Source organism: Engystomops pustulosus, chromosome 9 (assembly GCF_040894005.1).
Source record: "Engystomops pustulosus chromosome 9, aEngPut4.maternal, whole genome shotgun sequence".
Taxonomy (NCBI): domain Eukaryota; kingdom Metazoa; phylum Chordata; class Amphibia; order Anura; family Leptodactylidae; genus Engystomops; species Engystomops pustulosus.
In genome coordinates, this window is record NC_092419.1 from 11,729,808 (window position 1) to 11,741,990 (window position 12,183).

The following is a 12,183-nucleotide window of genomic DNA, read 5'->3' on the forward strand; positions in this document are numbered from 1 at the left end:
TCACAGCAGGGACAGCAGAGAGCTCAGGCGCTGGTCACAGCAGGGACAGCAGAGAGCTCAGGCGCTGGTCACAGCAGGGACAGCAGAGAGCTCAGGCGCTGGTCACAGCAGGGACAGCAGAGAGCTCAGGCGCAGGTCACAGCAGGGACAGCAGAGAGCTCAGGCGCTGGTCACAGCAGGGACAGCAGAGAGCTCAGGCGCTGGTCACAGCAGGGACAGCAGAGAGCTCAGGCGCTGGTCACAGCAGGGACAGCAGAGAGCTCAGACGCTGGTCACAGCAGGGACAGCAGAGAGCTCAGGCGCTGGTCACAGCAGGGACAGCAGAGAGCTCAGGCGCAGGTCACAGCAGGGACAGCAGAGCTCAGGCGCAGGTCACAGCAGGGACAGCAGAGAGCTCAGGCGCAGGTCACAGCAGGGACAGCAGAGAGCTCAGGCGCAGGTCACAGCAGGGACAGCAGAGAGCTCAGGCGCAGGTCACAGCAGGGACAGCAGAGAGCTCAGGCGCTGGTCACAGCAGGGACAGCAGAGAGCTCAGGCGCTGGTCACAGCAGGGACAGCAGAGAGCTCAGGCGCTGGTCACAGCAGGGACAGCAGAGAGCTCAGGCGCTGGTCACAGCAGAGAGCTCAGGCGCTGGTCACAGCAGGGACAGCAGAGAGCTCAGGAGCACAGCACAGCAGGGACAGCAGAGAGCTCTGGCGCTGGTCACAGCAGAGAGCTCAGGCGCTGGTCACAGCAGGGACAGCACAGAGCTCAGGCGCTGGTCACAGCAGGGACAGCAGAGAGCTCAGGCGCTGGTCACAGCAGGGACAGCAGAGAGCTCAGGCGCTGGTCACAGCAGGGACAGCAGAGAGCTCAGGCGCTGGTCACAGCAGGGACAGCAGAGAGCTCAGGCGCTGGTCACAGCAGGGACAGCAGAGAGCTCAGGCGCTGGTCACAGCAGGGACAGCGGAGAGCTTCAAGAAGGGTCTAGATGCCTTTTTACACCTAAATAACATTGATTGTTATGTTATATAGAATTGTTTCCCCTAAATCCCTTCCTCATCCAATCCCTTCCCTTCCTTGGTTGAACTTGATGGACAAGTGTCTTATTTCATCTGTATAAACTGATACTATGATTAATTTTATGACTCATTATAATCGTCACATCACTGTCTACACAACTTTATGACTTACTTTGTTTATGTAGAAATATTTTATACTTATTTTACCAATTACTTGTTTGCCTTTATATTATTTACTATAAATATTATCCTAATAACTATTATGAATTTTCTATATTTGTGACTATTTTTCCTGTATAATTTTCTTTGTATTTTCGTAGTCCATAACAAACTAGTTTATTTTAATCCTATTGTCTGAACCCTGGTCTCAGTCTCTCCGGGTAGTGGGTCACTACACGGCCCCATTTCTTGTTTCCTCCATAAACGGTTTACGATCCCAGATTAATTTGGGGCCCAGGCGGACTCTGCTGCCATATACAGTCGGTCCCCTACTTAAGGACACCCGACTTACAGACGACCCCCTCTGTCCACTGTAAGTCTCTGGCTGTTACTATAGTCCCAGGTTGCAAAAATGAAGCTTTATTGATAATTTTTGGTCCAATTACAGCAAAAAATTTAGAAACTACAATCTTATATGTAACCCAGGGATTGCCTGTATAGCAAAGTACAAAAAAAAACAAAAAAACAATTTAGGTCATGACAATGGAAACAGGCGGTAAAATAGGCGACTGCCAGATCTCCTCAGCACTTTTAGACTCACAGTTGGGTCCATTAATTTTCGGAAAGAGATTTTGGTCCTTTGAACAAAACAATTCAGATGCAGTTAAAGATTTTAAAGTTCTCCTCACATCAAACTCTTCCAAAATGCAGACACCACCACTCAAACCAACCCCCCGGAACTTTTATCTGCTCAAATTGGGAATAATGAAAGGAATTGGGCAAACAAATCCATAAACTGCCCAAGAGTCCATCACCCAATTACATTTGGTCCCTTTGATGGCACATGATAAAGAGACGCAACTCCCAGGCCCTTCATTACATTGTAATGCGGATGCTCTCAAATGAAATGTCCATATAGATGGATCTTACTGTAATAAAGGGGATTGGGTAATGTAAAGGGGTTTACAGTCATGTTACATATAGATTGTCCCTTTATATCACATGTCCATAACAATCCTAAAACACAATAATACGTACCATTAAAATGAGCTCACCCCCCCACACACACACCACCAAGTCCTCTTTGGTGTTGCTAGAAACAGGAATCAGGTCATAATCGGCCTCAATCCCCTTCTAAAAATTTAGTTCCCTCTTATTCTGCTTCATTACTGCAGAGACTGCTCCTGTCCTGACAAACAGGGCAAACCACATTTCTAATGTTTGATCTGCTCAGGGACCTGCCTGCAGACAGAGTGTGAGATTGTGCGTCCACCAGCACTGGGCTCATTAGGTGGACATGCACGGCGTTACACAAACTGACCACCAGGCGGCGCTTTAACATAGTATAGTGCAAATAAATACACAAAAGCCGATGCTTATCTTAAAAATATTACTTTTTATTGTTCTGTACGGAGTTGTAGGAGGTGCAGGAATGATAGAAAGAGACGCTGCCCCCTGACATTGCTCCTGGTGGGCCGCTGGTATAAAAAGGATGAGATAAAGGAATGTTACAGACCTCGTGATAAACAATCAGCAACCTTTTTTGTTTTTTTTTTATTATTATTTAGAAGAAAGAAAAAAACTGCAAATATAGGTTTTGCTAGGTGAATATATATTTATATCATAAATCCCCCTAAATTAAGTAAATAGTAACCCTCCTCTTAAAGTTTTACTTTATTATAATAATTTTTTTTTTTTGGTCCTTAGGGGAAAAAAAACAAAAAATAAAAACCATGATAGGGGCTAAGAAAGTATCAAGACGAGGAACAGAACGAAATTCATGATCCGATGCGAATGTTCAGGATACAAAAGAAAAATTGGGGGGGGGGGGGGGGGGTAGGGGGGTAATGCATCCCGGGAATGTGTGACCGTCGCCGAAGGGTCATGCAAATCGTGACACGGAATGTGCGACGTGGAATGACGTGGCCGTCTCTTCTGGTCTGTCTCAGATACCAGCTGACTGGTGTGTGTGCGCCCCTGCCCAACCCTCTTAAAATATTATATGGTAAAACAGCTGGGGGACATAAAGCACCCCCCCCGGAATATGGATCTCTCCCCTGCCTGCAGTGCGGAGCCCTCTGTGTCAGGACCTCACCGTGGAGGTCGCTGCATTATGAAACTGATGAATAAGGGAAGAAGACGGCGTTAGTACTTGGACTGCGCAGGCACGGACCGCATGCCCCTCGCAGAGATTTGTAGGACTAGGAATAAATAACCCAAAAGGAAGGGGGAGAGAGAGAGAGAGGGGTCTAACAGAACTGTACAAGGTGCGAGATATGAAAAAAAGAGAGATACCCCAGAAGCGCAGTCTATGGAAGCACCCCTGCCCCTTAGCCATTGCATAGATAGCTTTGCAAAAGGGGGGGGAGGAGTGGTCCTGCAACTTCTGCTCCGTCTTCTCCTCCCTCCTTGCAAAGGGAATGAAAGCTAATGTGATCCCCTCCCTCTCCCCCTTCGCAGGGAGGATGCTAGTGATCTCCCCCTGACCATCCGGCGCTTCTCCCCTTCTGCAGCTGATGGAGGGTGCTAGGGCAGTGTAGATCTCTCCCCGTCCAGCTCACAGGTCGCTCTCGCCGTACAATGCAGTAGAAAAGGACATGTAATCCAGTGCTCCAGGCACTGCATCGGGACCGTGGTAGGGGGCCATACGGGAGATGCAATACTCTGCTTGATCGGGTGGCAGCTCCCGGCGCAGCTCTGATTCCGTGATGTAATTCTGACGAAACAAAAAAAAAAAAAAAAAAATTTGTTAAAATTTGTAATACAACGAGAAAAATCTATTGTATACCAGACGACATAATACACTGCAGCCACTTACCTTGTCCCCAGCGAGGACCTTAAAGGATGCAATGACCTGATCTGCAGTGTCGGTGTCTGTGGTCTCCCGCGACATGAAGTCGATGAACGCCTGGAACGTCACCATGCCAGAATTGTTGGGGTCAACGCTGGCCATGATACGGTGAAATTCGGCATCGCCCTGACGTGAGGCAACCAAACAGATCAGGATGGGTGAAAGGCGTAAAAGAAGAACTAAAAAGTGTAATACTAAAGGAAACACCAGAGGCTAAATGACAGGACAGAGAGGGGAGGCGCATACCAAGCTGTATCCAGTGGATATAAGCAGAGCCCGAAAGTCATCAGCATCCAGAGCAGAAATTCTCTTCTTTTCCAAGAAACAGTAATAAACAACATCCAGCAGAAGAAAAAAAAAAAACAGGAGACAGATAGACGGAGCGGAGGAGAGAAGGAAAACAATGAACGAGATAGAAGCAACGGAAGAACGAGGAGACAGAGAAAGGAGAGAAGCGGCAGAGCATTAGTTGGGCATAGCACAAAGCATGTGGTACCTGTTTGTCATTCTCCACATCATAGCCCAGACTGATGAGACAAGCTTTGAATTCTTCAGGTCCCAGGGCACCCGTATGATCCTGTCATGAGTAGAACGTGGTGGTGGTGGTGGGGAAAGGACATGGAGGCCCGGAGAGAGCAAGCGGTGGTGGGCGGGAGACAGAGGCCATGAAATGGAGAGCAAGGCGATGGGTGGAAACCGTGGACAATGGAAGAGAAACAAAACATTACGTTACAGAATGCATACAATGGCCTGGAGACATGAGGGGGTGCTCCGAGGACTCCAAATCTCTGGATGGACAAGAGTAGGGACATGTGAGATGTAATGAAATGGGATCCCGAACCTTCCTACTAACCTAACCAGAAAGGCATCTACTTCCCGAATCCCCCCCCTCACCTTATCAAAGTGATTGAAGGATGCTCTGTACTCGTGCATTTGTTCCTGGCTGATTCCCTTGGCGTCACGTGTCAGCATCTGGTTCTCCACCTCGTTTATGGTCCTTGCAACGGTGGTCAGTAGGTGTTCCCAACCTACACGGATATGCTGCAAAAGGACAGAGTAACAGATTAGGGAAGAGCTCAAGAGGCGAGGTCGGTCGTGAAGAGACTCCATGTTCCGGGCTCTCACCTCCATGGTGTAGTTCGTGTGCTTGTTGTCGAAGATCAAGGCCTCCTGGATGAGCTGATGCTGCTGCTCCAGCTTGTCTATGTTGGGCTTGTAGTTTATGACGCTCTGTTCGTATTGCTTCAGGTGACTCATCTGATCCTCCAGGGTGCCGTGCATCTCAATGGCGATTCTCCCAACCCCCTGAAATTAATATAGGTGCTTAGAGTTCATAATTAAGTCAAATTTTGATATTGGGTTCCACTGGGTGGAGATGCAGCAGCAAAACCAATCATTGCTTCTCCTAATAACGGATTCCCGCCTTACATGACTCAATTAAGAAAGTTCACTATTCATTAGGCCTGGGGTCCCCAAACTTTTTACATAGGGGGCCGTTTACTATCCCCCTCAGACTGTTGGAGGGCCGGACTAAAGTTTAAAAAAAAAAAAAAAGAACTTCCTTGAAAACACAGCGTTCGTGGTACAGTTGACCGCATCCGTAATACACTGGGTCCCCCCATAGTAATTATTTAATATACTGCACCCCCTTGTGAACCATTTTATATATTGGCCCAAATTAACCCCTCTCCACTAATTATTTCCCATGCTGCCCCCCACCATTAATTATTTCCCATGCTGCCCCTCCACCATTAATTATTTCCTATGCTGCCCCCCACCATTAATTATTTCCCATGCTGCCCCCCCACCATTAATTATTTCCTATGCTGCCCCTCCACCATTAATTATTTCCTATGCTGCCCCTCCACCATTAATTATTTCCTATGCTGCCCCTCCACCATTAATTATTTCCTATGCTGCCCCTCCACCATTAATTATTTCCTATGCTGCCCCTCCACCATTTATTTCCTATACTGCCCCTCCACCATTAATTATTTCCTATACTGCCCCTCATAATTAATTATTTCCTATACTGCCCCCACCATTAATTATTTCCCATGCTGCCCCTCCACCATTAACTATTCCCTATACTGCCCCCACTAATATTTCATATTCTGCCCCTCATAATTAATCATTCCCTATGCTACCCCTCCATTAATTATTTTCTATAATGGCCCCATAATTAATTATTTCATATATTGGGCCCCCGGCTGCCACAATCTTATTACGGCTGTTTTACAAAAAATTAAAAAATTAAAAAAAATAAATCAATCCTATACTCACCACTGGCTCCTGCGTCTTCTTTCCCGCGTGATGATGCATCCAGGTTCAAGTAGCGATGTGCGCCGGGGTTGTCTTCCGGCCACATCGCTCCACCTGCAGTAATAGAGCTCGAGCCGTTTCCAGCCGCATCGAGCACTATACAGTGACGGGCAGGAGCTTCCTGTCTGGACAGACGGAGGCCCCTGCCCGACCGCCGCGCCCAATTAGCCAAAACGCCACCTTTACATCATCACATACATTTTTTTTTTTTTCATAAAAAGTGATCAAAAAGTTGCAGTCCTCAAAATGGTAGCAATGAAAACGTCATCTCACACACAGCGCCTACAGTATGAAAACGTTTTCAATTGTATTAAAATGCAATAAAACCTACATATATGGAAAAAAACTGAGCCCACAATAAAGTGACACAAATGCGTTTTTTCGCCAATTTCCCCGCATTTGGATTTTTTTTCCAGCTTCCCAGTACACGGCAAGGAATAATAAATAGCGTCACTGAGAAGTAAAGTTTGTCATGCAGAATAAAGCCCTCACACAGCTCTGTACACGGGAAAATGGAAACGTTATAGATTTTAGAAGGTGTGAAGCGAAAAAATTAATGTAGCACACGGCCCCTCAGATTAGCAACCATATAGTGGGCAGTAGAAAAATAATAAACGTTAACTCACCTCATGCAGGTCCAGGGCTCCATCCCGCGCTCCTCTTCACCTCTTCTGGGGCCGCAATCTTCAGGGCAGCGTCTTCTGTGCAGCAGCAGGGACGCTGGCGGCGTGAGGTCATGACGTCGCCGGCCAGCGTCCTGCACAGAGACGCTCTGCCTGTCACTTGCAGAGTCCTTGGAGGGTCCCGCTTGCAGCGCCACCCCGTCACCTGCGCCAGCACGCCGGCTCTCAATTACATCGGCGGCACAAGGTAGCCGATGTAATTGAGTTTTAAGATCGGGCCAGCGTGCGCCGTGGGCCCCTCTGGAAGCTCTGGGGCCCCGGCACTTGCCTGGGTAAGCCGGGTGCTGGCGCCGGCCATGAGTGCCAGCCCAGTGGCACTCCAAGTGCTCAATAAGAGGGGGGCCGGATAGAAACGGCCCGCGGGCCGTAGTTTGGGGACCTCTGCATTAGGCTTTTGTAGATGTGGATCCAGCACAATCACGTGTAGTACCAAAGCTCATACACTGGGAGGCGCACTGGACCTAACACAAGTAGTAATCAGAGACGTGTGATAATACTAGAGCCGTATTCTCTACCTCCATCTTGGCTTGAATCCAGGGTCCCACCACATTCGCTTGGTTAGCAAACTGCAGACGTAGACGCTCGTTGGACTGCTGCTTGTCCTGCTCTCCCTTCAGGGCGCCGTCTCGCTTAGGAACCAGCTGCTGGACCTGGTACCATAAAGGAATGCATGCATTATGGATCTGTGTTTGTGACCTAGTTACACTTTATTCCAGCTGTGCCACTAACACCTACCTTCTCCCACTTGGAGTTGATGGTCTGTGGAGTGACGGAGGTGTAGGGGTTCCCGGATGCTAGCTTGATATGGTTGTAATCTGCAATCTTCTGTGCCTCGGCCTGGATGTCCAGAATGGCTTCTCTCTCGCGATCAGCGTCCGGCAGTGTGCACTTGAACTGCTCATGAGCGGCGATAAGCCCCTGCGATACAACGCATCAGCCATGTTATCTCTATGTTTACAGACCCTGATGACGGCACGGTTAATAAACTTTGCATCCCCTTTACCTCAATCTCCTCAATGGTGTGCACAATAAACATGTCTTGCAAGTCTTCCATAGCCCCTTCCATCCAGTTGTTGAATGGGGCCGCTCGTTTTGCATATTCCAGATACAACTGGTCTATGGCCTCCAGATGCTTCTCTGTTTGCTACAAAAAGCGAGCGATGAATAAGTAAGCAAGAAGGAGGAAAGTGTAACATCACTGCAGTGCAAGATCATGGCTGTCCTTACCTCTAGGGATTCCCGTCTGCTGTGCGTCAGAGACCCCAGCACATCCCATTGGTCACAGATCTTTTGGCAACGTGCATTTACACTGGGGGAGTCGTAATAGTCAAGTTCACTGGAAAAAAAGAAGATGATGATGAGAGGTTACAAGGGCATAAGCTGGATATGGTGGGGAGACACACATCCACCCAGCCCCCACACAACGTGAAATAAAAGGATCTATTCACTGCAGCCGAGGCAAGCTCAGAGATGTAAAGTTGTGGAAATCCGGCCTTGGAATGTCTTATAATAACGGCGTGCGAGGAGACGAGACAATGATCGCTCTGTGGCGTTACACACCTATGCCGGGGCGCACACACAAAACCCACGTGGCATCACAACTACAAAGCCATCTGTGCAGGTCTCAAAGTGTTCAAAGCCTTAAAAAGATCAAACCTCAAAGTATTACTAATAATCCTCCCTGTGCAGCCTCCAGCTACACAGAATAATATGCCAGGGGATACCCATGCTGGCACAGGCTTTATAAACACTGTAGTGAATAATTGAGCACCGCCAGCTACTGCAATGGTTTTGAGTTTCCCAATAAATAAAGGCCGGGGTGTCAACTTTCCAATAGATTTTAGGGGCTGGGGTTTTGGATGGGTAGCGCCACTCCTGTCCTCAGGCTGTGAGTGGTATTGACCTCCGTCCACTTCTACGGAGATGAGCTGCAACACGACACACAACCTGTAGACTGATGCAGCCGTGTTTTATGACTCACTTCAGCTCCTGTGCGATGGCTGCAATCTGCTCCACGCGGTCCTGGTGGGCTGCCAGGTCGCTCTCAAAGGCCTCGTGTTTTCGCAGCAGAGCCTTGATCTCCGCAAGAGTGGCCGTCTCATAGTCCTTCTGTGTCAACATGGCCTCCTTACCTATTAAGAGTTAAATAAAGATGTGATTTTTAAGAATCTTTAGTACCCGCTATTTCTCCAAACACATCGAGTGATACTGTCAGACTACGCACCCTCCGTCCAGCTTTCATGTATAGAGGCTTTCTGGCGAAATTTCTCAGCCAAGTGATCCAATCTTTCTAACCTACGGATCTCATTTAAGAGCCATTCTTCATAGCCCTTCTCCGCCTGCTCCAGGTGCTGCCAGCCATTATTAATGTCCTGAAATAAGGAGAAATATGCAGCGTCAAAGAAAGTTTAAAAAAAAATAAATAAATAAAAGGTCAATATTAACTCCTGTTTTCCACATTAATGTTTAGGACTTTTCTGTCAATGACTTCTATAAGATATAATCTTTTTTTTTTATTTCTGTCCAAATTGCATTATGGAGTTTTTTTTCAAAACACAATGTAGGTTTTTTAAATAACATATGAAACTCAAAATTGTGCTATTAAACCTTTCTGTAAAATAAATAAAATATATGTTTTTAAAAATAAATTACACACATGCATTGATATGATGACTTTAACTGGATTGGTACAGAGGTGCAAGTGCAGAATATTGGAAAGTTTCCTTTAATTTTTTAAAGGAATGGGCAATTTTTGTGACTTTTTTTTTTTTTTACAGTTTTTATATCTTTGTATATACTTTGTCCCACAAAAGGGGCACAGACTGGAGATCACTTGATTTCTTGTACAGTGTAATATACTGTCAGTCACAGACAGGTAGGTGTCCATCAAGCCAGGCCTCTGGCTTGGCCTAATAGAAAGTTAACACAGGAAGCCTTGCAGGACATTACGTCCAGCATTCGCCGGCTCTGACACTTCAGTGGACCCCCGGCTAATTTGTGATGTCATTGGCACTCCATGATAGCAGCTGTACAGTGCTGATGAGTGGCAGAGTGAGCTCTACAGCTCCTTACATAGTGCTGCCCATGTAGTGTTGAACACTCAGGATCGGAGCTTTTCCAATCCCAAGTGTCAGAGCCGGTGAATGCTGGACGTAATATCCTGCAATCTCGCTGTGATGCGGTACCATAGAAAGGAAATTGTCACACTATATAACAGGTGCATGACTCCACCTTATCCTTGTATGTGGTCATCCTGACACTCACCGACACCATCTTGCCCTCTGATGGCATGAAGGCAGGTCTGTTGCTGAGCCTCAGTTTGGTCTGCAAGGTGTTGAAGTTGATCTCCAGCTGGCATTTCTCCTGAACCTTTGGTGGTTTGTGTACTCGGCGGTAATCCCGGAAGTCTTCAAGTTTTTGTTGCATGTCATTCATGGTCTTCTCGGGCTGACGATTTTCCAACCATGGGATGGTGCGGTGAATCCATTCCAAGAGCTAAGAGAAGGGGACAAGGGTCAATCGGTAGTAATTAACCAAACTGAATATTGCACCAAAACCAAAAAATGGAGCCAGATCACATGATGATGGTTAATTGATGTGGATGCACAGCACTGTGTAAATACCCCTCACATAAGGCACAAGGGGGACGCAGGAAAGCCGAGGAGACAAGGACTCACATCACTGGCCAGCTTCTCGTAATCTTCCATCAGATGTTCGTTCTCTTGGTTCACAGCCAAGACCTTGCAGATTCTGTTGGCCGCCGTCTCGGCCTAAAAGGAGGACACACAAAATGTTTAAGAAGATCTGATAACATCCAATAATAGAAAGATTGAGATTATAAACCTCAAAATCTGGACCTAGCAGGGGCTAATAAATGAGAGCCTGGACGCCTGCAGTGTAGTTATATCCATGTGTGCAGAAATACTCGTACACAATAGCCCCCAGTTATTAAACCCCATGCACTAGTTTTTTTTCCTCTGACTTTGCAATTTTTTCTCAGTGCACACCCCTTGTACTTGTACTTAAAGTGTTTACAACACATTTGTGTCGCAGCTGCACTATACCCTGCACCGAAATGGGGGTTACAGTGCACAGAGCACCGGAAGTCTGACAAAATTGTGTTGCACGTCCCATGTTAAAAGGTGCACAAAAAAAATTTAATTTATAAAAAAAAAAGTGGGCAGTGCAAGGGGCGCCCCCTGCACACTACACAGGCAAACTGCATACAGTGCACTTTGCACAGTTTCTGATAGATGTGGGCCTATGAGGAAGCACTAGTGCTGGATCATCATGTATCACTACAACAATCCCCGGGAAGTTTTCTAAACACAGCAACATTGCTGCAGCGACTTGGGCTTTTCTTCTGAATAAACTGACAGGACTTCTCATCGACAGAGTGTTTACGCCCATTTGTCAATTTTTTTAAAACAGTTTAAGAGCAGTGAGGAGGAGCTACTATCGAACACAGAAGCGTTTAGACCTTAATGCTTGTAGGAGGAAGTATTATTGCATTATTTGCAGGTCAAACAAGTGGTTGCTCAATCCAAAATGTGAGGTGTAGGCGCATCTGTCGTCCCCGCTGCTCTGGAACTGCATTTCTAAACACAATTAAAACGCAACGTGTGAATGCAGCCTAAAACTGGTTATGCACGAGTGACTACAGGTTCAGTCCTGAACAAAAAAAACAAACAAAAAAGCTCTATACTGGTGGGATTTCCAAACTAAACTTGCTTGTGGGCAACCGGCCTTAGGGTGATGCTACACACTGCATTTCTGTAAAATCTAACCCATTTATCCATTTAAAAAAAATGCATCTCCTCAAAAGTCGTGTGAAAATGAGCAGAGAAGAATAATTTTACCGGACAGGAGTCAAGTTTAGAGGCTGCAGGGAGAGAGAGTCACTTCTATAGAACCTAATATGTGGTTCTGTGATCCACAAAGCCAGAAATACAGACGAAGCTGTGGGTGATCTGAATGAGGAGATTCTTACCTTTAATATGACACCTGAAGCAGGTTTCTAGACACTGGCACTGATGCCCCACCCCCTGCATCTCTTGGCTAATCTATAGTAAAATTTGACTCTTCTCTGCTCGTTTGCATATGAGCTGATATTTTATTAATTCCATAAAAAGAGGGAATTCTAGAAAGGACATGCCATACCCAACC

At 46.7% G+C, this 12,183-nt stretch overlaps 1 protein-coding gene across 4 annotated transcripts in view; it reads right to left on the minus strand.

Annotated features, from left to right (window-relative positions):
* Window positions 1-2,537: 2,537 nt before the first annotated feature.
* The window catches only part of ACTN4 (actinin alpha 4), a 37,734-nt gene continuing 28,088 nt past the window's right edge, over window positions 2,538-12,183 (minus strand). For 2 of the 4 annotated variants that reach the window (XM_072124914.1, XM_072124913.1), the window contains exons 9-21: window positions 10,695-10,787; window positions 10,282-10,512; window positions 9,242-9,389; window positions 8,999-9,149; window positions 8,245-8,353; window positions 8,021-8,161; window positions 7,753-7,935; window positions 7,533-7,667; window positions 5,138-5,317; window positions 4,907-5,053; window positions 4,509-4,589; window positions 3,980-4,138; window positions 2,538-3,877 (exon numbers count right to left, since the gene is read on the minus strand). In XM_072124914.1, the coding sequence (XP_071981015.1) occupies window positions 3,719-3,877; window positions 3,980-4,138; window positions 4,509-4,589; window positions 4,907-5,053; window positions 5,138-5,317; window positions 7,533-7,667; window positions 7,753-7,935; window positions 8,021-8,161; window positions 8,245-8,353; window positions 8,999-9,149; window positions 9,242-9,389; window positions 10,282-10,512; window positions 10,695-10,787 (1,917 nt within the window). In that variant the 3' untranslated portion in view covers window positions 2,538-3,718. Of the gene's footprint in view, window positions 3,878-3,979; window positions 4,139-4,258; window positions 4,325-4,508; window positions 4,590-4,906; window positions 5,054-5,137; window positions 5,318-7,532; window positions 7,668-7,752; window positions 7,936-8,020; window positions 8,162-8,244; window positions 8,354-8,998; window positions 9,150-9,241; window positions 9,390-10,281; window positions 10,513-10,694; window positions 10,788-12,183 lie in introns of all 4 variants that reach the window. The other 2 variants (XM_072124915.1, XM_072124916.1) reach the window with 2 other exon arrangements.